The 26312-nt window shown below is 35.5% G+C and overlaps 1 protein-coding gene across 1 annotated transcript; it reads right to left on the bottom strand.

Annotated features, from left to right (window-relative positions):
- Positions 1–16001: 16001 nt before the first annotated feature.
- LOC141651153 (F-box/kelch-repeat protein At3g06240-like) lies at positions 16002–17162 on the bottom strand. The gene has a single exon (XM_074458876.1). It carries the CDS (start codon positions 17160–17162, stop codon positions 16002–16004), a length of 1161 nt encoding a protein of 386 aa, XP_074314977.1.
- Positions 17163–26312: the final 9150 nt, after the last annotated feature.

Here is a 26312-nt window from a genome sequence, read left to right as displayed (position 1 = left end):
GTGAACGAATAAGTCCACATAATACATCAAAAGTAAATTTATCCATTCTTAGTTGATCTATACAAGCACTATCAGAAGTAAGGAACCCATTCAAGTTTGCAATTCCTTGTATCAATGTTCGCTTGGCCGAGTGAACATTTTTTTTGCGAGGTACTTTCATGTTTTCTAATATAGATATCATATAATAGCAAAAACATATGAATATCATGTCCCTCATCCTAATGTACCAAATAAGCCCAATAATAGTTTTTTCCTTTCGGGACAATAATCTACGCGCCATAACTGCATACAAGATCGAGTAAACAAACTCAACACGACATTATTGATAATTTACGCAAATCATACAAGCAAGTTGTACATATCAACTAATATTCAAGCATTATATTGGTGAACAACAATTATACAAGAATAATGGAAACAACTTCATAGTTCATCAGGTTACTAGAAATTAAGTGGAAAAAAAGCAAAAAAAAAAAAAAAAAAAAAAAAAAAAAAAATTACACGCATCATCCATCAGTGGTGCAAACCAATTGCCATGAAGATGACAACTAACTACTATGATCTTCAAGTTCAATAGAACCATTCACCAACAAACAAACAATATTCATTTATCTAATTGAATAATTACCCACAAAACTTTAATGAATCAATTTTGATTGATGAAAAAACGAAAATCCAGCAACTATAAAGTATTTAGTCAATTATTTGGACAAAAATATGTGAGAAATCATCAAATACGGAAGTGAAAACAGATGAAATTAGAAGAAACAGGAAAGATATGTCAAACCTGATGAAAAAGCAGGAGAGCGTTGTTGCGTTGTTGTTATTTTTTTTTTTTTTTTTTTTTTTTTACCCTAGTAATGTTTACCCAGGGGGGTGGGTGGGTAATGTATTACCCTCTCTTGAGGGAAATAATTACTCCTCCTGAATATTTACCCTATATCCAAACTTGTAAAATAAGACCATAATTATTCCCCCCCAACTTATTCACCCTCATTACTGGCAATCCAGGCAAGCCCTTAGCCAATTGTGAGATTTTGCCTCATAACTTACCAATGTAGTAATTAGGCCCCACGGTCATAACTTTAACAAAAAGTGAAATCTTACCCAATTTATCTTTTCAACTTAATCATATCATTAAATCAGTTTAAATATAAGTTTATTTTACACTAAATAATTATTAACATTTTAAAAATATTTATTTAATTTATTAACATAATTTTTAGAATATTTTTAATATTTTTTACTAATTTTATTATAATTCACATACATACGAAAGCACGATTACAAGTTTTCAATTTTATTTAATTCATTCAAATACCTGTTTCCAACAATGTGCAATAAATTACATACACAGTTTTAAATTTTTAATAAGTTTTATTATATATATTTATAAGGGCTTGCCTGCAATCCAAGAAATAATTCGCGGGTAAATTTTAACTGGTTACCGGGGAAGTTAATTACTTGTGTAATGATTTCATTGATGATAGGTTTGGCATAAGGGTAATAATACCCCTACTACTTCCCCCTACTACTAACCTACTACTTCCCCCAAAAAGTATCTAACTAAATAAGGTAACAAGTAAAAAAAATTCATTAAATTATTATCTTTTCAATTAATATATTCTTATGATTAAATTCTAATCTTTTTAATTAAAATTCATATTTATGACTTTTTCATTAAAATCCATAATTTATTATGCAATAATTTCCATTTTCATTTCCATAGGCTTTGGGCCAAGCCCTCACGGATTTGTTCTTGGGCTCCTTCCCAAAAGGCCTCATACTAATGGAGTGGTGGGTCTCTTATTAACTAAGCATGACTCCTCTTCTTTTCCAATGTGGGACTTGGGATGCTACCCCAACAATCCTCCCCTCAAAACAAGGACCACATCATTGTCCTCTCCTCAAACGATACTATCTGTCCATCTTGCACCACTGTTATTACTCAACAGGACCCGCCGCCCGATCATCACATTATTAGGAAGACTTTCGACACAAGGCACCAACAAATCTCCAATCGCGAGGTTACACCGAGGGCGCTCATCATCCACATTGGCAAAGGCATCCACATTGGCAAAGGCAGTCCACTACCTTGGGCTCCACCACACACTGAACCGAGCCGAATCATCGGCTCTGATACCACTTGTTGGGACTGCCGCCTGCACCACTCTGTCACATTAGTATGATATTGACCGTTTTGGACCAAAACCTCACGGATTTGTTCTTGGGCTCCTTCCCAAAGGTCGGTTCAATAACTAATGGTAATGGATGGGATTTAAAGTCATAAACATATATTCTCCCATTAATCGACCATGATTTTAAATAAGCTTCACTATTACTTGTCAAATTTAGCAAAGTTTTACACTTGGTATTCAGCTTATATAACTCTATATATCCAATAGTCTATGGAAGTCGTATTGACCTTTCGCCTCAACCATACACGGATATGTCCTCAAACCAGTGGACAAGTAGAGGTTTCTAACAGAGAGCTGAAAAAGATCTTAGAAAAGGTAGTAAGCAAGAACATAAAGGATTGGAGTCGGAAGCTAGATGACACTGATGAGACATAATTATATGAATATTTATGCCTCCCCTTAATTGCTTTTGATACGGTTTTCGTGTTAGTTTATATCATTTACATGCCTTTTAAGTTAGAATGTCGATACTTTCGCCTTTTGATGTTTAATGAAGGAATGATGCATTTGAGGAGTAAAGGAATGAAATGGGCATCGCGAAGTGGGCATAAAGGGATACACGAAGTATGGCACGAGAATCCATAAGAATGAAGGAAGAGAAGTTAAGAAGAAAACACGAAGAAAAGAGCTTCAAACTATTAGTGCCTACTTTGAAGAACCATATCTCGAGTTCTACAACTGATTTTCAAGTGATTCTAATTGGAGGTAAAAACTTATCTTCTTAACTTTCCAACGCCGCGAGAATCACTTGTTTCTGACAAGTAACGAAGAAATGGCGTCCGTTTGAAATTCAGTGCGCGAAGCAAGAAATTGGTGCCTCGATTGAGTACAGTGAGGCTCGATCGAGGAACTTCATGCTCGATCGAGTACACCTAGGGCTCGATCGAGGAACCAACCTAATCAATTAAGTTCGAAATGTCGAGAGTTGGGGGTATCTAAGAATTGGTGCCTCGATCGAGTGCACCTAGGCTCGATCGAGGAACCACTTGTTTTCCGTAATATTCCGCAAGTTTCCTTAAGTCGGTTATGTACTATTATAAATACCTAAACTCGTACTCTAGGTTATTTTATGCTTTATTTTCGGTAGGTTTAGTATAGCTACCTTATAAAACTCTCTCAAATACTTAGTTTAGTTTAATTATTGTTCGGATCTATTGCCTTTAATTACGGTATTGTCATAATCTTTCTTCAATTACTATTTCAATTACTTGTTCATCTTTTATGTTCTTAATTATGCTTTCTTATATCGTTATTGTTGTTATTGTTATTAGTATGAGTAGCTAAGCCTTTAATTTAGGGTGAAAGGGGATCTAGGTTGTTAGAAAAGGGATTATTATGAATTGATTGTTATATTGCTCTTAGTTGTTGTCTGATTATCGTATTACTTCTAATTAGTTAATTACTGATCAGAATTGATTAATTAGTCTTGCATAAACTAGGATTTTCACCGACCGGGTTAAGACTAGTATAGGCCACGATAATTGAATAGAGATAATTTAATGATAGCGATCGCATGTTAAATTAGATCTAAAAGAAATATTGAATCGACTAATCATATGACTTTCAACAATATAAATTGCTCAATAAATGAATTAAAATTCTACCCTTTGATGACGACCTAGTGAACCCGATCCCTAGACTCTTTAATATTATTGTTATTCGTCCTTATTTATTTGCAATTAGTTGATTAGCATACAAACAATCAAAGCCCCACAATTGGTTACTTTAAGAGAGATTTAAATATAAACAAACTAGATAATCACCGCCTCCCTGTGGATTCGACCCTGACTTACCGCTAGCTATTTTGTTAGTACTAAGCTAGGATTTATTTTGATTAAGGCAAACGACTGAAAACAACCTTATCAAATTTGGCGCCGTTGCCGGGGATGCAATAATTTTTCTGTTTGTTTTTGTTTAGTTTGTCTTTTATCTCAGGGAACATGAGTTCCTTGAGATCGTTCTAATGTTTTCCATCTAGTTTCTACAGGGTGAAGATGAGAATTTCCATGATTACATGCATAGATGCAATGATTGGATTCGTTCCCATAATTACGAGGCCAAAATTCCACGACTTACTATGTGCCTTACCATCATAAAAGGTATGAACAGACAAACCCAAGCCTATATTGACTCCATAGGTATGGAATATTTTGGTGGTAAGAATATTGAAGATGTCCTTTCTTTCTTTGAATGGCTTGCTATTGAATGCATTAAACCCAGTTTTTCATTTCAACCATACATGGATGAGGGTGTGGGTGAGACCATAGAAACTGTTTTAAAGAATGAAAAAGATATTGAGGGAAACATAGAGGATGAGACCATATGCTCAGTTGATAACCCCTTCTTTGACGACAATCTAGAACCCCTCTATGACGATTTTACAGATAATGAGTCACATGAGGAAGACTTGACAGACCCCTTAGATTGCCCATTTTGTGATGAGTCTTGGGATAAGGAGAGTGATGATGCGCGATTCGAAGATCTTGAAGTTAAATGGGACGCATGTGACGATTTGATGACTCTTTCTTTTGATACTCCTTCTTCAGTTGTTGCATTTGATTCTAATTTTGAGTCTAGTGAGGTTCATTTTATTACACCTGTGCATAATGCATATTTTGATGTTTCTGATGTTGAAGATGATATTGATGAATTCTCTGCACATGGGCCCCCTACTAAGGACCCTTCAGATGCTTTGATATGTTTTGAGACATGTGCATGTGAATATCCAATTTGGAAAGCTGAGCTGGATGCTCTAGAGGCTGAAATATATGGGAAAGAGCCTATCAACAAAGGGACGCGAAGGTATATGAGTCAGTGAATACTCCTAGCATGGTAGAGGTAATATATTCTTTTGCCACTAATTCTGTCATTAGGAGCGGTAGACCTCCTGACCAAGAGGTAATTGTTGACGATAACTTCATAAGGATTACTGGTGTGGTGAGTGATAAATTACCTCGTATGACTTCTACTTTGTGTTTTTATGCTCCTTATTCTTTTGGTTGGACGAACAAATTGATGCGGTTTTATTATAATTGTCATCAAAAATTTGATATGCTGAGACGGTCTTTAACATTGATTTTATATGCTCCTGTTATATCTTGGTGCTACTTATGCTTTTGTGTAGCACATGCGCAGATTTATGATCAACTATTAAGAGCTTTGAGCTGTTTTGATTGTGCCCAATTGCGGGTAATCGATATATAAAGAAAGGAAGGGGACGACAACAGGTCCCTTGATCGAGTAAGACGAGGCTCGATCGAGTAACCACGTTTTTGGGTTTATTTCGTAGCTGACTTGATGTGGAATTGCGTGGTTGATGATTTTACCCCTATTTTTGCAGCTGGTTTGGGGGAATCATAAGCTCTTACCCGGTATTATCTTCCCTTGTACCTTCTTTAATTGTATTATCTATTTCTTTTCCATTCTTCTTGTTAGTTGTGTCCTTTAGGATGCTGGATTTGTGTGTGATTGTTATGCTGTAGGCGTCACAATGAGGACACTGTGACATTTAGGTTTGGGGGAGGAGTTTATTTATGTTTTGTGCTTTATTTATTGTTGTGTGCATTTATATAAAAATCCATAAAAATTTAAAAAAAATTCAAAACATATAAACATGTTTTTTTTCTTTGTTTTAGGTCGAGTCTTGGTGAATTAGATAACAATGATGTTAAATTGCATTGTTTTTGCATTTGAATCCCATATAGTTGTCCATGTACATTGTTTTGACTCGTTAGCCATGAAAACAAAGCTCATAATTCAAGTCTTTACCGTATTGACATGCCTTATATTGATTAGATTTGACACAATTATGTTGGTAAACTACTTAAATTCTGAGGTCTATAGAGCTTCCCAGGCCAGGAACATCAATAAACTGGTCTCATTGTCAATTAGGTTTGAGTGTGGTTTCTCCTTGTGGAATGTGTAATATCAAACTGCATAATTGTGACATTGATTTCTTGATACTTTTATTGCTTTCATTTGACTAAGTACATGTGGATAGGCGGTTCTTACCGTTCAAATAAGCCTTACATTACCTTTTGTTAGCCCGTTTGAACCCTTGTAGCCAATCTTAAATTACATCCTATGAGCTACAATACAAGAATTTGCCTACCTTTTCGGGACAGTCGCAGTTGCTTGTTTATCATGTTTATTTTGCTATTATGGTTGGGTTGGGACTTATTGTTGTCATGTGGGTATAGCAAGATCAATATTTAGCAATTGTGTTGTATCCTTGTGTTGGAAAAGAAAAATATATGAAGCAAAAGAAAAAAAAAAGAAAATAAAGAAAGAAAAGAAACAGAAAAAGCAAAAGCAAAAAAATCGAAAAAAAAGAAAAAAAAAGAAAAGAGATTGCTTCATTAGGTTTTGTCAAGGATCAAAAGGATGGTTGTTAGAGTCTAATGCATAATTGGAGAGAAGTTTGTTAGCTCTCATACGTTGTAAAGTTGAGATCATTTCTCTAAGTTGGGTTCATCTGTTATTTTAATATTTGGTTTTAGTTAGCGCTGCGACTACCGTCTTAGCTCCACATATCCATAATGTGCTTTGGCACAAACCATTTCTATCCTTTTAACCCATTTGCCACCCTTATTGTCCTTGATACATGTACTTTTGTCTACCTTGTGATTGCATATTAGTTGGGGAAATCTCTATCACATTAGATTGCATGCATGTTTCATAAGTCGAGTGAGTGTTTCTACTTCTTTCTACCTTACATATAACTCACCTTTACAATACTTATGAGTGCATGAGTGAATCCGCGAGAATCCGAATAATTTGTCTTGTAAGATCGAAAGGTATTTGGCATTTGTCTATAGTAAGGTGACTTGAGACCTGAGCTACGTTTTCTATTTCCCGTACCTTTGAATTTCTTTTATTGGTACACTTTAGTCATTACTTTGTTATAGATATGGATAGCTTGAGATTTGTATGTGCATTAAACATTTGCTCTGAGTTGTTTATTCGCCATTTGTATGATTGCCTTTTGTATTGTGTGTTGCTTTGCTTGAGGACAAGCAAAGAGATGGTTTGGGGGAGTTTGATGAGTCATAATTATATGCATATTTATGCCTCCCCTTAATTGCTTTTGATACGGTTTTCGTGCTAGTTTATATCATTTACATGCCATTTAAGTTAGAATGTTGATACTTCCGCCTTTTGATGTTTAATGCAGGAATGATGCATTTGAGGAGTAAAGGAATGAAATGGGCATCGCGAAGTGGGCATGAAGGGATACACGAAGCATGGCACGAGAATCCATAAGAATGAAGGAAGAGAAGTTAAGAAGAAAACACGAAGAAAAGAGCTTCAAACTATTAGTGCCTACTTTGAATAACCATATCTCGGATTCTACAACTGATTTTCAAGTGATTCCAATTGGAGGTGAAAGCTTATCTTCTTAGCTTTCCAACGCTGTGAGAATCGCTTGTTTCTGACAAGTAACGAAGAAATGGCGTCCGTTTGAAGTTCAGTGCGCGAAGCAAGAAATTGGTGCCTCGATCGAGTACAGTGAGGCTCGATCGAGGAACTTCATGCTCGATCGAGTACACCTAGGGCTCGATCGAGGAACCAACCTAATCAATTAAGTTCGCAATGTCGAGAGTTGGGGGTATCTAAGAATTGGTGCCTCGATCGAGTGCACCGAGGCTCGATCGAGGAACCATTTGTTTTCCGTAATATTCCGCAAATTTCCTTAAGTCGGTTATGTACTATTATAAATACCTAAACTCGTACTCTAGCTTATTTTATGCTTTATTTTTGGTAGGTTTAGTATAGCTACCTTAGAAAACTCTCTCAAATACTTAGTTTAGTTTAATTATTGTTCGGATCTATTGCCTTTAATTACGGTATTGTCATAATCTTTCTTCAATTACTATTTCAATTACTTGTTCATCTTTTATGTTCTTAATTATGCTTTCTTATATTGTTATTGTTGTTATTATTATTAGTATGAGTAGCTAAGCCTTTAATCTAGGGTGAAAGGGGATCTAGGTTGTTAGAAAAGGGATTATTATGAATTGATTGTTAAATTGCTCTTAATTGTTGTTTGATTATCGTATTACTTCTAATTAGTTAATTACTGATCAGAATTGATTAATTAGTCTTGCATAAACTAGGATTTTCACCAACCGGGTTAAGACTAGTATAGGCCACGATAATTGAATAGAGATAATTTAATGATAGCGATCGCATGTTAAATTAGGTCTAAAAGAAATATTGAATCGAATGATCATTTGACTTTCAACAATATAAATTGCTCAATCAATGAATTAAAATTCTACCCTTTGATGACGACCTAGTGAACCCGATCCCTAGACTCTTTAATATTATTGTTATTCGTCCTTATTTATTTGCAATTAGTTGATTAGCATACAAACAATCAAAGCCCCACAATTGGTTACTTTAAGAGAGATTTAAATATAAACAAACTAGATAATCACCGCCTCCCTGTGGATTCGACCCTGACTTACCGCTAGCTATTTTGTTAGTACTAAGCTAGGATTTATTTTGATTAAGGCAAACGACTGTAAACAACCTTATCAGACACCTTGTGGGCTTACCGTACTGCCTTCAAGACACCGATTGGAGCATCACCTTACCGTCTAGTCTATGGCAAATCTTGCCATTTACCTGTGGAGCTTGAGTACAAGGCTATGTGGGCCATAAAGGAGCTGAATATGGATCCCTCACTGGCGGGTGAGAAACGACTGATGCAGTTGAATGAGCTCGATGAGTTTCGACTGCATGCCTATGATAGTAATCAAGTGTACAAGGAGCGAACGAGGAAGTGGCATGACAAGCATATCTTGCAAAGGGAATTTCATGTTGGTGAGAAAGTTCTCTTATTTAACTCTCGTTTGCGTCTGTTTCCAGGTAAGCTGAGGAGTAGATGGTCTGGACCGTTCACTGTTATTGATGTGAACAAATTTGGGTCAGTTACACTGCAAACTGACAAAGGAGAGACCTTCAAAGTGAATGGGCAACGATTGAAAATCACTATGAAGGAGCTCATGTTGGGGTAATAGAGGCCCTTGACCTCTCTGCCATTGATTCTTCTTACCGATGAAGAATTACGGTCGTGCGGGACCGCAAAAACCAGCGCTACCGAGAGGCAACTCGGACATTGTAATTTATTAATTTGTAAATTAGGATATAAATTTAAGTATTGCATTTATTTTCATTGAACTTTGAGAGATGAGAGGAGGGAACTTGATATGCTTTCAAGGTATTATGTGCAGGATTCGACGTATTTGCAGCTAAGAATAACAAATGACGAAAGAGGACGCCATCAGCAGGTTCTTCGATCGAGTCAGCCTGGGCTCGGTCGAGGCACCAACCCCCTCGATCGAGTGCACCCAGGGCTCGATCGAGGCACCAACCAAAGGAATTAAAACTCCTTAAAACGAGAGTTGACATATGCTGAATTTGGTTCCTCGATCGAGTCACCTCAGGCTCGATCGAGGCACCTTTGTGAACCGAGTTCCGCGTTATTTTCAAAGCCGGTTTTCTCTATTATTTGCTCCTAATATTTCCAATCCCTTCTTATTTCGTCATTATTTTTCTGCATATTTCGCCTGCCATCTACTCTTTCTCTCTTAATTCATCATCAATCATCATCAAATCTAACATAAAACTCGTGTTTGTTTGCTTATTAAGTGATTACATCAATCTATTGTGCTTATTTTTGCAATTTCATTGCTCTATTTCCTAAGCTAAGTCCCGATTTGCTCTCTAATTGTTCCGGAAAATCTGAAATTTCTTGCATACATCCTGAGTTTATTGCTTTGAATCTTCCATTGCTCATATACAATTGCTATTTCCTTGATTTTTAGCCCTTTATTTGTTGAATTAAATGCCTAATTTTCTAATTTGGGAATTATGGTTCTTCAAAATCCGGGTTGAATTTATGCATTAAATTGGTTAGAAATTGTGTTCTTATGCTTGGAATCTTCATTAATTGATATATATAATCATGATCCCCTAGCTTTTTGGATGGTTTAATTGTGATTTTCGTTCCTAAAAATCGATTTTTCGACCCATATTTGCCAAAAAACGGGACTGTTTTTGCTTCTCAGCGGGGGTATGATTGTATACTTGTCTATTTTGCAGATAATGTTGTCTACTAGGCAGGGAAACAAGAGGACACAAGAGAGGAGCGCTCCCATTCGTCAACCGGAGGTGATACCGGAGGTAGTGGAGTCTTCCGAGGAGGAGGATTTATCACCTTTTGATGATTATCCTTTTGTTGAGTTCCGTGACAAGGAGCAAAGGGACAGGTTCGAGTTTTTTATGACCAAATCCATGAGTTCTACTAGGTGTGTGGATCGAAAATTTTGCGAACCTTGAAGATTGATGACATTATATATGTTGGGTATGTTTGTCGAGATTGGTTTACAGGGTCTTTTTCTGCTTCACGAGTTGTCTTATCCTGCCCTGAACCTTGAGTTTTTGAGCTCATATGCCTACTTCCCTAGTGACCATCTTATTCGGTTTAGATTTCTTAATGTAGAACGGTCTTTGACTTTTGACCGTCTTTCCGAAATCCTGGGGATTGATAAGCATACCGATGGGGACCTATATAATGCTAGTGGGATGTCTGCAATCCGATATTTCCCTTTGTTTACTGGCTATGCGGATTCAGACGTCAGTAGTATGTCTTTGTTGGATGTCCAACATGTTTGTCTTCGACTTTTCCTATGGTATTTGAGCTACTTGCTTTACGGAAGGCACGACAAGAGCAAGGCCTCTTCCTTAGAGGTCTTGATTCTTGCTAGTTACCTGAACCCATTTCAGGAGAGGATATTCCAGTTTTCTCCCCTTGCTCTTGTGTGCCAAGCTTTTGACCATATGATTGGGAGATATGTGGATCTAGATTGTGGTACCCTCATTACTAGGATTGTTGGGGTTATATGTGATTTTCAGGGGGATGACCCCTACGAGCCTATGGATGATCATGAGCCCTTAGCTAATGACAACCACTTGCGCTATGATGTTTTCTACATTGACATTAGGAACGGGAAGGATCATTATTGGAAAGTCCGGGGTCATTCTTACATGCTTTTGCCTTGTGACCGTTTGCCGGCTGTGGATCCTCTTGAGGAGAGTACAGCTAGGGAGAGACCCCCACCTGTCACTTATTTGATCCCACAGGACCTCTTGGTTACTTTTCCCAGTTCCAGTACTACTACTACCACTGGTGGGCGTCGGAGACGTCGTCAGCCTGCCACCCACTTACCTGGTTCTTACCAGCCCACTCCTCCTCCTCCACCTCCTACAGCCTATCCTACCCAGGGCTATCACTTTGACCCCGTCCTTGCGACAGAGGTGAGGATTCATGAGGGCATCAACACCGCATTGATTGAGCGGCGTATGTGGGAGCAGATGGAGGCCATGACTCTTGCTGCAGGGGGACAGTACACGGGCGTTTCTCCTAGCTACTACACCACACCTGGTGATGATAGCCGTGTCTTCCACCTTTATGGAGTGACTCCTGCTGAGTTTGGACAGTTTAGTACTGATTATGGTGCTTTGGGTCGTTCTTTCTAAACTCCAGTCCGTCCCCATCAGCCTTCTTCTGTTTTTCCCGAGGATGTGGGTGTCCCTTTATCACAGCGTGGGCAGTTTGGTCAGTTTGGAGCTTCTACTTCTGCTGCAGTCGTGGTAGACGAGCTGGCCGTTCTAGAGTCCGTGGTAGACGAGCTGGCCGTTCTAGAGTCCGTGGTACCCCTGCTTCTGACCCTTAGCTGCTGTCTTTGTATGCTAAGATTGATGGCTTCGATGAAGCTAACTTTGATGATGATGATGGTGCCCAGTAGTGACAGCTGGTCACTACATCCCTCACTTTCCAGCTGGTTTGGGGGAGCCTTCTGCATTACAGCTGGTATTATCTTTCCTGCTTTTTGTTTTATCGCATTTCTTATTTTCCCTCTTCCCTTTGTTAGTTGTGTCTCATAGGTTGCTGGATTTCTGTGCGATTGATATGCTGTAGGCGTCACAATGAGGACTCTGTGACATTTAGGTTTGGGGGAGAGTATTTATTTATTGTTGTGTGTTTATTTTATTGTTGTGTATAAAAAAAATCCAAAAAAATTAAAAAATTTCAAAACACAAAAACATGTTTTATTTATTTTGAGTCGAGTCTTGGTGCGTGAATTGTGTAGCAATGATGATAATTTGCTTTGTCTTTGCATTTGAATCCCATCTAGTTGTCCATGTACATTGTTTTGACCCGTTAGCTATGATGAACAAAGCTCTTTACTCAAGTCTTGACCGTCACAATATGTCTTATGCCGAGTAAATTTGACTTTATTTTGTTGGTAAACCACTTAAATTTCTGAGGTCTTTAGAGCTTCCTAGGCCGGGAACATTAATAAACCGGTCTCATTGTTATTTAGGCTGAAGAGTGTGGTCTCCTTATGGAATATGTAATATCAAACTGCATAAGTGTGACATACTGCATAAGTGTGACATTAGTTTCTTAGCTTTCACGCGTTCATATGATTGAGTACATGAGGAAAGGCGGTTCTTTTTGTTCAAATATGCCATACATTACCCAGTTTTTGTTAGCTCGTTTGAACCATGTAGCCACTTTATATCCTATTTCTTAGCAACATTCCAGAATTTGCCTACCTTTTCAGGATAGTCGCAGTTGCTTGAGTCTTTATTATTATAGCTGCTTTGGTTTGGCTGAGACTTTTATTGTCATGTGGGTAGTAGCTATCTTTTTGTAGCAATTGTGTGACCTCTTATGTTGAAAAAGAAAAATGTTATGAAGCAATGAAAAAAAAAAGAACAAAAAAAAGAACAAAAAAAAGATGAAAAAAAAAATCGAAAAAAAAGCAAAAAAAAAAAAAAGAAAGAAAGAAAAAGTTCTTGCTTCATCAAGTTTTGTTAGGAGGTCATGAGTGGTAATTACTGGAGTCTAATGCACATTTAGAGAGCCTTTTCATTCTCTCATATGTTGTCAAAGTTGAGATAATTTCTCCAGTTGGATGATTGTTCTATTTATTATCAGATTTCGCTATTTGGTTTAGCGCTGCGACTACCGTCTGAGCCTCACATACCCATACGTGCTTTTGCACAAGCCACTTCTATACCCATGCCACTTTACCACCATTCTGTCCTTGATACATGTACTTGGTCTGTTTTGTGAATGCGCACTAGTTGGAGAATCTTCTATCACATTAGATTGCATGCATATTTCATAAGTTGAGTGAGTGTCTTTATTCTTTCTATATTACATATATCTCACCCCTTATGAGTGCAAGAGTGAAACCGCGAGAATCCAACAAAATTGTCTTGCAAGGTTGAAAAGCATTTGGCTGAGTCTCGGTATCATGTCACATCTTGAGTAAGAGTTGCGTTAATCTGTTACCCGTGCCTATAAATTTGTTTTATTGGTACAATTTTTGGTCATTACTTTGTTATAGATGTGGATAGCTGGGATTTGTATGTGCCTAGACATTTGCTCTGAGTTATTCATTCACCGTTTGTTTGTCGTCTTTTGTTTGGTTTGATTGCTTTACTTGAGGACAAGCAAAGGGTTGGTTTGGGGGAGTTTGATGTATCACTTTTATATATACTTTTATAGCTCCTTTCATACCATTTTATATACCGTTTTCGTGCCTTTATATCATTTATATGCCTTATTTCAATGAATTGTCGATACTGCCGCTATTTTATGTTTCAATGCAGAAATGACGCACGAGGATAATCAAGCTAAGTTGAGTATAGCGGAGATGGCATTGTGGAATACACTGAGCATGGCACGAGGAACGAGGTAGCATGAAGGCTAGAAGTGAAGAAACGTAGGAATCCATCTGTGTAGCTGGTTCCTCGATCGAGTCCCCTGAGGCTCGATCGAGTAATCGTCCTCGATCGAGTCACCTCAGGCTCGATCGAGGAACCTCTCTGTCAGATTTATTTCCGGATTTTTCTAAAACAGTTATTTGTATTATAAATTAGAAACTCGTACGGGATTGTTAGGTTATGCTTTATTTTGCTTAGAACGGCTGAATAGTCTCTCTAGCTTTAATCTTTCCTTGCTACGGTACTAATCTTTCTTCAACAATTAATCGTTCAAGTTTATGTTATTCAATTATTGTTCTTATTTCATGTTCATAATTATGTCTTCAATTATTATTATTGTTGTTATTGCTTTAGTCATGAGTAGCTAAATTCCTCATCTAGGATGAAGGTGATCTAGGTTAATTAGAAATGGGAGATTGATTAATTGCTAGAGATATCATATAAGTTGTCGTTTGATTATTGTTCTTACTCTAGTTAATTAACTTAGGCTTGAGTTGTTAATTAGTGTAGCGAATTAATCCTTTCACCGACCGGGTTAGAATTAATATAGGCCGCGATAATCAAATAGATTGTATCTAATTATAGCGACCGCATGTTAGAATCGATCTAAAGGGCATAATAAAATCGACCGATCTTGTGACCTTAGACAGCTTGACAGATCTAGCAATTGATTAAGAGATCCCATATAATTGATCTAGTGAACCGGAAATCCTAGACTTTCCATATCATTGTTTTAAATCTTTTTAATTACTTACAATTAGCTGGTTAGATAACAAACAAAACAAACCCTAAGAAATCAGTTACCTTTAGACAATTTAAATATTTACAGACTGACTATTACCGCCTCCCTGTGGATTCGATACCTGTCTTACCACTAGTTATTCTTGTTAGTTTTGAGATAGTTTTATTTTGATTTGGTGATACGATATTAGCCTTATCATATTTTGATTAGAGAAATAAATAAAAATTTAAATTGTAAGAAGTAATAAAATGAGTATTTTTTTTTAACCGAGAAATTAATGGTGTTAATTTAGTAATATTTACTAATAACATATTTTTTTAGCTGCTAATTTTTATCATAAAAAGTCAATGAATTTTAGCAAATATTTACTAATACCATATTTTTTAGCGCAACTTTTTATCATAAAAAGTCAATAAATTTTTATCAATAAGTTCTTTAAAAATAGAATTTCCTTATCTTGAAGAGATCTGAGATAAATTTGTTCATAATGTGAAATATTATATGTTATAAATATATAAATACAAAAGATTATATCCATTTATAACTTATCATGTTCACATCTATATTATATGCTAAAAATACCTAGCATTATTCTAGGTAATATGTTTAGGCGGGAAAAGTTGGAGTTTCGCCTATTCATTTAGTAAATAGGGGATTTTGAGTTTTATTTGTACTTCATTACTTCAGATAAGCTTTATTTTATTGTTTCATACACATAGTTTGATGATTATTATTTTTAACTTGAGGTTTCTGTTTCTTCTTGGGGGATCGCTAGCTGTTTAGTATTTCCTTCGCAACTTCCAGCATATGGGTGCCAGACCAGGACAACAAAAAGGAACCATGGACTCGAATGCTTTTATTTTCTGGAAAATCAAGATGGGAAGGTCTTCTATTGTTTAAGATCTACAACAACAAAAACTCTAATAAACATAACCCGCAATTGTTCAACATTGATATACTTTCGAAAACTCGAATGCCTTTTTTTTTCCATAACAATACGTAAACCTCAAACTAACTAAAATAAGAAAATATCACCGGATAAGTAATTCAGAAACTAACAGGGTGTTACATACAATTTAAGTTATTTATAGTAGCTTAAAACGACTCTTAAGCAGATATAAAGATATTACCTTGCATCGAGACTCCTATTATTGAAATTAGTAGTTATTTTGCTTCTATTAGAAATTGACTATATAATCTCGAATCTGCTTCCTCTTTTCGACTCTCGCTTAAGTCTAGGCCGACTTCATTGCTTACCTCATCCAATATCGTATCGGAAGGTTTTGTGAAACAAACGAAGAGAATAGCCTACTGTGTGGATGTCCTAACAATGCCAAACTTTGTATATAACCATTTTCGAAGTTTAAATCCAATCCATTAGTTCTTGAGCCAACCTTTTCTTCCCCCGATTTCAAGTCATAAACATATATTTTCGCATACGGCGACCATGATTTTAAATAAGCTTCACCATTACTCGTCAAATTTACCAAAGTTTTACACCTGGTATTCAGCTTATATAGCTCTATCCAAGAGTCTATGGAACTCGTATTGTCCTTTCGCCTCATCCATACACGGATATGTCCTGATTGAGAATAACTCGAACAATCTACAAGTGCAAGTGACTCATGCATGCTTAATAAACGCCTCGATTCTTGTGGTAGTCGTTGCTTATCATATTTAAAATCGGGCAATTTTGAGCAAGTGAAGGCCTCACTCGACAAATTAAAACGAAGGTAATGTGTCACGTTATTTGCCTTTCTCCCAACGCGAGCAAGCCAATACATCTCGCCTTCAAAATTAAAGGTATGTGAAGATTTCGACAAATACTTGACATTCTCAATCGAACCTCTTTTCTCCTTGGGCGAAGTCCAAGAACCGGAACCAAGGTTATATACCAAGGTTTTCTTATCATAAAACTTCAAATTAAGGGCCACCAGCTTATAGTCATTACTCCTCGTATCAAACCCGAACCCAAACCCAACATTACTATTCGTAAACATCATCAATCTTTTAGAAACCGGGATATCTATGACTTTCCCAAGCATCGGGTTCCATATGAAAATCGCGTTTTCGCTTCTATTGACCCGAGGCGAAGTAACATGGAGCAACACGAGCCCATCGACATAACCCCGTGTCAATTTTATACCTCGACAGAATGCGCTTACGTCAATATTATGAACAGTCTCGGGAGTTCGACCGCTACAGATATTGACTGCAGATGTTGCAAAATCAAAGTACTTATAGTTTGTCCGAAGTAACGGTATAGATTGAATAATTCGTACTCCCAACTTTGAATGTTTTTTGTGCGTGATTGATGAAGATGATGTTGTTGATGGAATCTCGGATCGCAAATAACCGAGTTCCATGATTTGCAAACGACCCTTAATTTCAACAAAGTTTCCGCCGGTAGCCATTTCAAAATTTCTGATAATACTTCCGGAGGCAAATATGCGACGGTCTTTCTGATCTTCATACTAGTACTAGAAAATTCGTACCTTTTTTTTTGGAGTAGTTGCGTGCTACAAAGGTGTCTGACCAATAATAATATATAAATACTAGTAATAGAAAATTTTAAGTGTATTAGGGTTTGGTTTCTAATTTTCCATATTTTATTTACAAATCAAATCAAATAGTCCATAACCATATTTTTTATAACCTAGTTGCCTTTTATGACCTAACCCGTAACCCCGTTCAATCCGACCTTTTTTTCCAGGGTCAAGATCCGAATATCTTGACCGGTTGATCCCCAATCGTTGAATCAAGCCCGAATGATTCATCAATCAATCAAACAATCAATACTATATATTAAATCCAGAATCCAAGTAATTTCAATGTAATTAAAGAAAGTTATACAAATTAATTACACTATATAGTTTTAAATCAATAGCACCGTGTGATGGACCAGATTGAGGGATCTTAATGCAAATATTATATAGTTTGGGTAAAAATTAAATTATATAGAAGTTTGGTAGTTTTCTAAAACATTTGTAAGAGACAAAAACATTGTCAATTTCCTTAAAATAAAATAATTAATTAAGATGATCAATTTCAAGTAGACTAAAGAAAGAAGATGCTTGGTAATTTTCCGAAACATTTAAAGAAGATTGGAAGATGGTCAATTTCCTTAAAATAAAATAATTAGTTAGTACAAAAATGCACATTTATGATAATTATTATCATTATAAAATTATATATTAAATTTAAAATCTATGCAATTTTATTAAACTTTATAATTTATTAGATTTATAGAGATGTTAATTATTTAACATACAAAAATATAATAAGTAGGTTATAAATAATTCAAGTTAGATTTCATAATATATAATACTAGTATTGGTGCCCGGCTTCGCCCGGGCTACCTCTACTTATCATTAGTTTTTTTTTTCATTAAATAAAATTACTTAAAGTTGCATAACCCATAAATTTATCATCATTAATATATTTTTTAAAGACATATCCTAAAATTACGATTAAATAAATTTTGAGACAAATTCACTACTCCCGTTATTAATATTTTATTCTTATTAATGAAACAATAGTAATAATATTTCACTACTTGCCCCTAATCATTGTTACTTTCACTACTCCCGCCGTAATTATTGTTACTGTCACTACTGCCGCATTAATATTGATAATTTCAGTACTTCCGCCGTAATTATGGTTACTTTCACTATTGCCGCATTATTATTGATTATTTTACTACTCCCGTTGTTGTTTCTACCACTTTCACTAATCTCGCTGAGAATATTGTTACTTTTACTATTCAAATGAGTGATTACTATCATATAACTATATCCAATGTTACTACAATTTTTTTCTTTACTGACGAAATTATTTTTACTACTTAGGCATGTAATTTTAAGAGGATTATATATTTATATAAATATATTACGTATATGCATTAAATTAAATCGAAAGAATTATGCAATATTATATATTATGGAATCTAACTTGAATTATTTATAACCTACTTATTATATTTTTGTATGTTAAATAATTAACATCTCTATACATCTATTAAACTATAAAGTTTAATAAAATTGCATAAATTTTAAATTTAATATATAATTTTTTTTTTTGAAATTGTCATCTCATTAATAATCAACTAAGCGTAGGTTACAATGAAGATAACAAATAGACAAAGGAAAATCAAGATTGCTAACGTAAAAAATACATTCAAAATAACTATCTAAATACTGGTAATGGCGCTGCCGCTCCAAAATCATAAATTTCTTGAATCTATGAATAATCGATGTCTTTGCATCCTTCTTGATGGAGGGAAACAGTGTAGCCGTCTTGATGTATTCATCCACGAAACAAATCTGATAATCTCCCCGTCGATTAAAACTTATTATATTGATAACAATCCCACGAAAAAATGGAAAAACCCCGAAAGAAGGGACGGAACAACAGATCTCACCAAAAGGGAGACTATTATTGAAAATAAGATAGATCTGCATAATATTAGTTGTTTAAGAAAGCTTTTGTGGGGCTTACCATCGATGGATGATCGATGGAAGCCCCCGAATAATAATGGAGGCTAGGTTTTTAGAGAGGGTTTTTTTAGAGAGAGAGAGGTTGGGCTTACCCTAAACACTAGATTTGTGAAAAATATTTTAGTTAAACGGAACCATTTATTTATTTATTTATTTTTGATTAAAATACTATGCAACTAATATTATTGTTTTAATATATAATTTTATGATAATAACAATTAATACCATAAGTGTGCATGTTTAAACTAATTAATTATTTTATTTTAAGGAAATTGACCTAATCTCCTTGAAATTGGCCATCTTAATTAATTATTTTATTTTAAGGAAATTGACCATCTTAATTAATTATTTTATTTTAAGGAAATTGACCATGTTTTAGTCTCTTATAAATGTTTAGGAAAGTTACCAAGCTCCTATATAAATTAATTTTAACCCAAACTATATAATATTTGCATTGAGATCCCTTAATCGGGTCCATCACACGGTGCTATTGATTTAAAACTATATAGTATAATTAATTTGTATAACTTTCTTTAATTACATTAAAGTCCCTTGGTTCCTGGAATTAACATATAGTATTGATTGCATAATTCTTTCGATTTGATTTAATGCGTATATGTAAATATATTTATATAAATATATAATCCTCTTAAAATTGCATGGCTAAGTAGTAAAAGTAATTTCTTTACTAAAGAAAAGAATTTTAGTAACATTGGTTATAGTTATATGGTAGTAATCATTCATTTGAAAAGTAAAAGTACCAATATTATCAGCGAGATTAGTGAAAGTGGTAGAAACAATAACGGGTGTAGTGAAATAATCAATATTAATATGGCAATAGTGAAAGTAATAATAATTACGGCGGGAGTAGTGAAATTATCAATATTAATGCGGAAGTAGTGACAGTAACAATAATTACGGTGGGAGTAGTGAAAGTAACAATGATTACGGGCAAGTAATGAAATGTTATTACTATATATTGTTTTATTAATAAGAGTAAAGTATTAATAGCGGGAGTAGTGAATTTGTCTCAAAATTTATTTCATCGTAATTTTAGGATATGTCATAGAAAAATATATTAATGATAAATTTATGAGTTATGCAACTTTATGTAATTTTATTTAATGAAAAAAAAAATTAATGGTAAGTAGAGGTAGCCCGGGCGATGCCGGGTACCAATACTAGTACTATATATTAATTCCAGAAATCAAGGGACTTTAATGCAATTAAATAAATATATAAAAATTAATTATATTGTATAGTTTTTAATCATGGCACTGTGTGATGGACCTGAACAATGGACTTCAATGTAAATATTATATATTTTTGGTTAAAGTATAAATTTAGAGAACACCATAATATGGTGATTTTCCTTAAAATAAACATGTCACACTTATGGTATTAATTAGTATAAAGAAATGTTAACTATTTAACATACACGAATATAATATAAGTATTTTATGTTTTGATAACTATTAAAAGGTAAATAAATCAAGCTAGATTTCCAAAAAAGTATAATATTACATAATTATTTTGTTTTTAAATTTAATTGATAAATAATAATGATTCCTTTTAAATAATATTTTCATCTAATATTTCAGATTTATTTAAAATGTATATAACTCTAATACAACTAGATAATTAACTAATATGATAGTAACTAACCATGTGAGTAGTAAAAGCAACAATTATAGAAACGGGAGTAGTGAAAGTCATACTAGCAGGAACGGGAGTAAAATAATTAACAATAATGAATGCGGAAGTAGTGAAAGAAAAAATAATGACGGCGGGAGAAGTGAAAGTAATAGTAGTTACAGCACATGTAATGAAAGTAACAGTATAAACAACGGAGAGACTATGAAAAATTAACTAACAATTCGATTTTGGAAAATCTTAATTTATTTAATATATGAGTTTGAGAAAACTAACGGGTTAACCGTAAAAATAGCAGGGATAGTTAAAGAAACAACAGTAACCGAAAAAGTAGTAAACGTAATAGTATTAACCGGGGATGTAGTGAAAGTAGTAATATTAACAGCGGGGGTGGTGAACGTGTCTCATAAATGGTTGCGGGGATGTAGTGAAAGTAGTAATATTAACAGCGGGGGTGGTGAACGTGTCTCATAAAGGTCTAGGTGGCCTTGCTGTGTCCGAAAAGCCAGCCACCTTCGAATGGTGTTGGTCCTACGGACCGTGAACGGATTCGCCTCTGGCGAGGGTTGCCCGCCCAAAGGCAAGCATCAAGTTTCGTCGCTATTGCCCTTCAAAAGGCGAAACTCTCGTCGTAGTTTGGCGATCTGTGGAAAATAAGCTCCTACTAAGATGAGAAATTCCCCGATAAAGCTGCTAGTACCAGGTAAACTCATATTCCCCTGCCATCTGTTTCGTTGTTGGATTGATTAATTTTACATCACATCATAAGGTCAAGATATAAATTGCAAATGTATGTGTTAACCAAATTTAATGAATCATATTTCATAGAAAATTAAATTAAATGGTAAATAAAGGTAGCCTGGGCGTAGCCGGGCATCAAACCTAGTTAGTTTAAAGGCAAAATCCGACTCGACATGCTTAACATAACAGTAAGTAGATTATACATTCTATGTACTACCACCAATTATATAGTTTTTGAGCATTATAATAAAGTTTTTGAGTTTTGTTTAAAATTATGAGTTTTACTATAAACTTTCTGTGTTTATTTACTCAAACATTAAGCTCAAAAAATTAAAATATAACTCAAGTTATGTATGGATAATAATCAATGTGCAACTGTTATGCGAAAGCGTGAATATCCTTCTGTTGGGCCTCTTGTGTATCTGTGTCCACTGCTCATAATAGTACGATATTGTCCGCTTTGGGCCAAGCCTTCACTGATTTACTCTTGGGCTCCTTCCCAAAAGGCCTCATACTATATTCTCTAGACACTTATAAAGATGATCTTCTATCTTTATTCTACCGATATGGGACATGGGTTTGCACCCTAACAAATCCTCCCCTCAAACCAAGGATCATCATCTTGACTCGTACCTTGACCTCCATGGAGAACTTCAACTTCCCACACAGCTCCAACTTTCTTCTAGACACCCCTTGTGTCTCACCAAGACTTACCTCCCCTTAACCGACACACCATGTGTCTCCCCGGGGGTCTACTGTCCCTTCATGGGACTCTGTGCTACACTTGCGTACCAAATTCCTCTGCATCTAACATAACCTGGATTGGGTCCTCCCGTCTCACGGTAATAACCGTGAGACCAATTTTGCCTCCATAAAGCCTCAGCCCACCCCACCGGGTCGCTAACGATCTTCTCCTGGGTGGCCTGCCGTCTCACTGTGAGACCAAATGTTGGTTCCACTAAGCCTCGGCTTTACCTCGCTGGGATCGCTGGCGATCTTCTCTTGGATGGCCTGCCGTCTCACTACCGTGAGACCAATGTCGGAGTCCCGTGCCTTACAAAGTACGACACCTTCAAGTCTTGTCTCTATGCTTCTCCAACGTACCTCCCATGGACTTGAGCTTTGTAAACAGTCTGCCAGATCCTCTAAACACTTATAAAGATGATCTTCCATCTTTATTCTACCGATGTGGGAAATGGGTTTGCACCCTAACAAATCGTCCCCTCAAACCAAGGACCATCATCTTGACTCGAACCTTGACATCCATAGAGAACTTCAACTCCCACACCCTATAGCTCCAACTTTCTTCTAGACACCCCTTAGCATCACCAAGACTTAACCTCCCCTTAACTGACACACCATGTGTCTCCTCGGGGGTCTACTGTCCCTCCATGGGACTCTGTGCTACACTTGCGTACCAAACTCCTCTGCATCTAACAACCTGGATTGGATCTTCCCGTCTCACGGTAACAACCGTGAGACCAATTTTGCCTCCATTAAGCCTCAGCCCACCCCACCGCTCCGCTAACGATCTTCTCGTGGGTGGCCTGCCATCTCACTGTGAGACTAAATGTTGCTTCCACTAAGCCTAAGCTCTACCTCGCCGAGATCGTTGATGATCTTCTCTTGGACGGCCTGCCGTCTCGCTACCGTGAGACCAATGTCGGAGTCCCGCGCCTTACAAAGTACGCCACCTTCAAGTCTTGTCTCTATGCTTCACCAACGTACCTCCCATGAACAGTCTGCCAGATCGAGCTCATGCGTCCATGACTCGCGAATGCTATTTGTCCCCCTCTCCAAGCTCCACTATTTGTACGTCATAGGGCCTAGGCCCAAGTTTTTAACCTTGGGCCCTGATACCACTTGTTATGCGGAGGCTTGAATATCACTCTGTTGAGCCTCTGCTGTATCTGTGTCCACTGTTCATAATAGTATGATATTGTGCGCTTTGGGCCAAGCTCTCATGGATTTACTCTTGGGATCCTTCCCAAAAGGCCTCATACTATTATATTCTCTAGAGACTTATAAAGATGATCGTTCATATTTATTCTACCGATGTGGGACATGGGTTTGCACCCTAACAACAACAATAAACGTTCGGATCAGGTAATATTATATTGGGTGGAATCAATTCAGGTTCGGATCAAGTTCGAGTATTGAGTTCGAGTGTCGAGTCAGGTACCGATCAGGTCATTCGGAGAAGGTCAATTTTGCCATATCTACTTCTAGCATATGAGTGCTAGAACAAGACAACAAAAACGGGAGTTGCGCTCAAACATTCTCGGGGAAATGAAGCCCGCATGGTTATCAAGAGTTCAAAAATTTGTTTGGCCTAAAGGTTTTCTTTTATGAGAGTGGTGATGTCTATTTTATTTGTCAGAAAATCTCGTATAATATAGCTAGTTGTGAACGGCAGAAGTTCAAAGGTTTTGAAAACTTAGAATTACAATTAAAAATGTAATATATAAAGCTTGGTGTTTTTCAAAAAATATAAAGCACGCGATTTGAGGTTTTTCAAATAATACTAACTATCCCCACTAAACTAAAAAAATAAGAAAGCTCTAATATTTTCCCGCCTAAATGAATATTCTATATTTGGGTTTCATTATATCTTATTTACAATTGGGCCAAACTGCTTAATTCCATATAATTCTATTTCATTTACACATTTATATGTCTACAATTGGGCCAATACTGATTAATTACATACAATAACTAACCTACTACAAGATAAGAGCATTCATATGTTGTTTTTACTTCTAAAACGAAAAAATTGGGAATAAATTTTTTTTACACTTTAATTTAATACTATCTATTTCTACTGTATACAACGTGAACATTTAAATCTTGGTTATTTTTTAAATTTTTTTGATTTAATATATACATAAGTATATTTATTACAACACAGATACACACAAAATAGTTTCAGCAATTGTTTATACGGTAACAGTGTTGAACCTTCTTTTTTCTATCTCTTAATATAAAACATTACTAATATTAAGTTTTATTCTATACATAAATTTCAAATGGAGTTAAAATAAGTTAAATATAATTAGATAATTGTTAAGTTCTCTAATGTCCCTATCTAAAAAACCGCGTGTGCGCGGGATTTATACTAGTATTGAATTAACTAATTAACGGACAGCTTAATAAATTTGGGTGATTAATTAATATAATCTAAACGTATTTATTGTTCCCTTACACATATTATAAACATTAATTCTCATTTTAGACGAAACTTTCATACGGATTTTATGTGATCATCTTAACGGAAACATGTGACCATTTAAACAAGGTCATATTTTTATGGTGAAATACTATCATTTAAATGAGTTCATATCCTCTCCATTTCCTAAAATGAAATGAAGGGTCCACTTCCCTCACACAAACCAAATTTATATTGTTATTCTCATTCATTGTTCTTTTCCTTTTATTTTTGCCTATGTAAATCTTGGTGCTTTATTATGGATGATCCTGATTTCATTCACACTAATCTTCAACTATCCCAAATTCCCAATTTAGTGAATAACAATAGATCATTATTAGCTCTTGAGGCTTTGCTTGATCGTCAATGTCGTCGGTCAGGTTGTTTGTTGATAATTCGTGATGCCCAAACACTTCGTAAAACCAGTCTCATTTTCAGGAATTCTGATTTGTACTCGTACCGTATTATGGGTAGATGTAATGGGTTGTTCCTTGTTAGTAGAAATGAGGATCCTTCTTTTCACCAAAACAAGGAATTGAGATTGTGGAACCCAAGTATTTCCCTCGTCTTTGCTCAAGAATTGTCAATATGTGTTTGGGTAGGCTCCTGTTTTTAAGGATTGCATCAGAAAAAGGTGTGGGTGAAGAACAATGGACTCCTGTTGGTAAGGATGTATCTTGCCGTTTATACACTCCGTGAGACACAATGGACTGTTAGAAATGATGGGTTGCGATGTTTTTCAGCCATTTTATTGTTTATGGACTGCTGTTTTGTTGAAAGGAAAAAATGTTGGACCATGTCGATTGTCGCCAATTTATTGTTTATGGACTGCTGTTTTTTCAGCCATTTTATTGTTTATGTACTCCGTATATGGAATTTGCCAACTTGTTTACAAGTCGCAATCCTACTCTTTATAATTGCTTAAAATTTCAATATTTTCCTCGCTTATTTTGAAAGATGGTCGTCTCCTTAAATCAGGAAAGAATACAATTTTAATGTAAGAGGTTAACAATTTCGCGGGTACCCATTCGACATCAACCCATAAAATAAGCTAATGTCTTGGGATGTAAAGCTTCAAATCGTCTAAATTCTTTTGTCATATTTTCCGCAAGAAATTTAAAATTTGATAAGGTAGCCGGTTATATAAAAAAGTGTTTGACAAACTAACTGAAAAAGGTAACTGATTTTGATGAAATGACGTAAAAAGATATGATAATTATTTAATATTATAAATTTATGGGGTAAAAACGGAAAATCAAATCAAAACAGGTACCTGAAGTCTCAAATGCTACCCTAAGTAGCATTTTATTTCAGGTAGTTTATTTGGTTAAATAAGCTACTTGCTAAATGTTTACAAAAAATTAAGCTACCTGAAATTTTGGTCAAATAAGTTACTTTGACCAAATCAGGTACCTAAATATTTTGTCAAACGGAGTCTAAGACAGTGAAATGAATCGCTTACTATTGTG

The sequence above is a fragment of the Silene latifolia genome, chromosome 4 (assembly GCF_048544455.1).
Source record: "Silene latifolia isolate original U9 population chromosome 4, ASM4854445v1, whole genome shotgun sequence".
Lineage (NCBI taxonomy): Eukaryota > Viridiplantae > Streptophyta > Magnoliopsida > Caryophyllales > Caryophyllaceae > Silene > Silene latifolia.
This window is presented reverse-complemented; position numbering and strand designations above follow the sequence as displayed.

Excerpts from the sequence above, each read along its gene's own strand:
- LOC141651153 (XM_074458876.1), bottom strand. The coding sequence starts at position 17,162 with ATGGCTACCGGCGGAAACTTTGTTGAAATTAAGGGTCGTTTGCAAATC.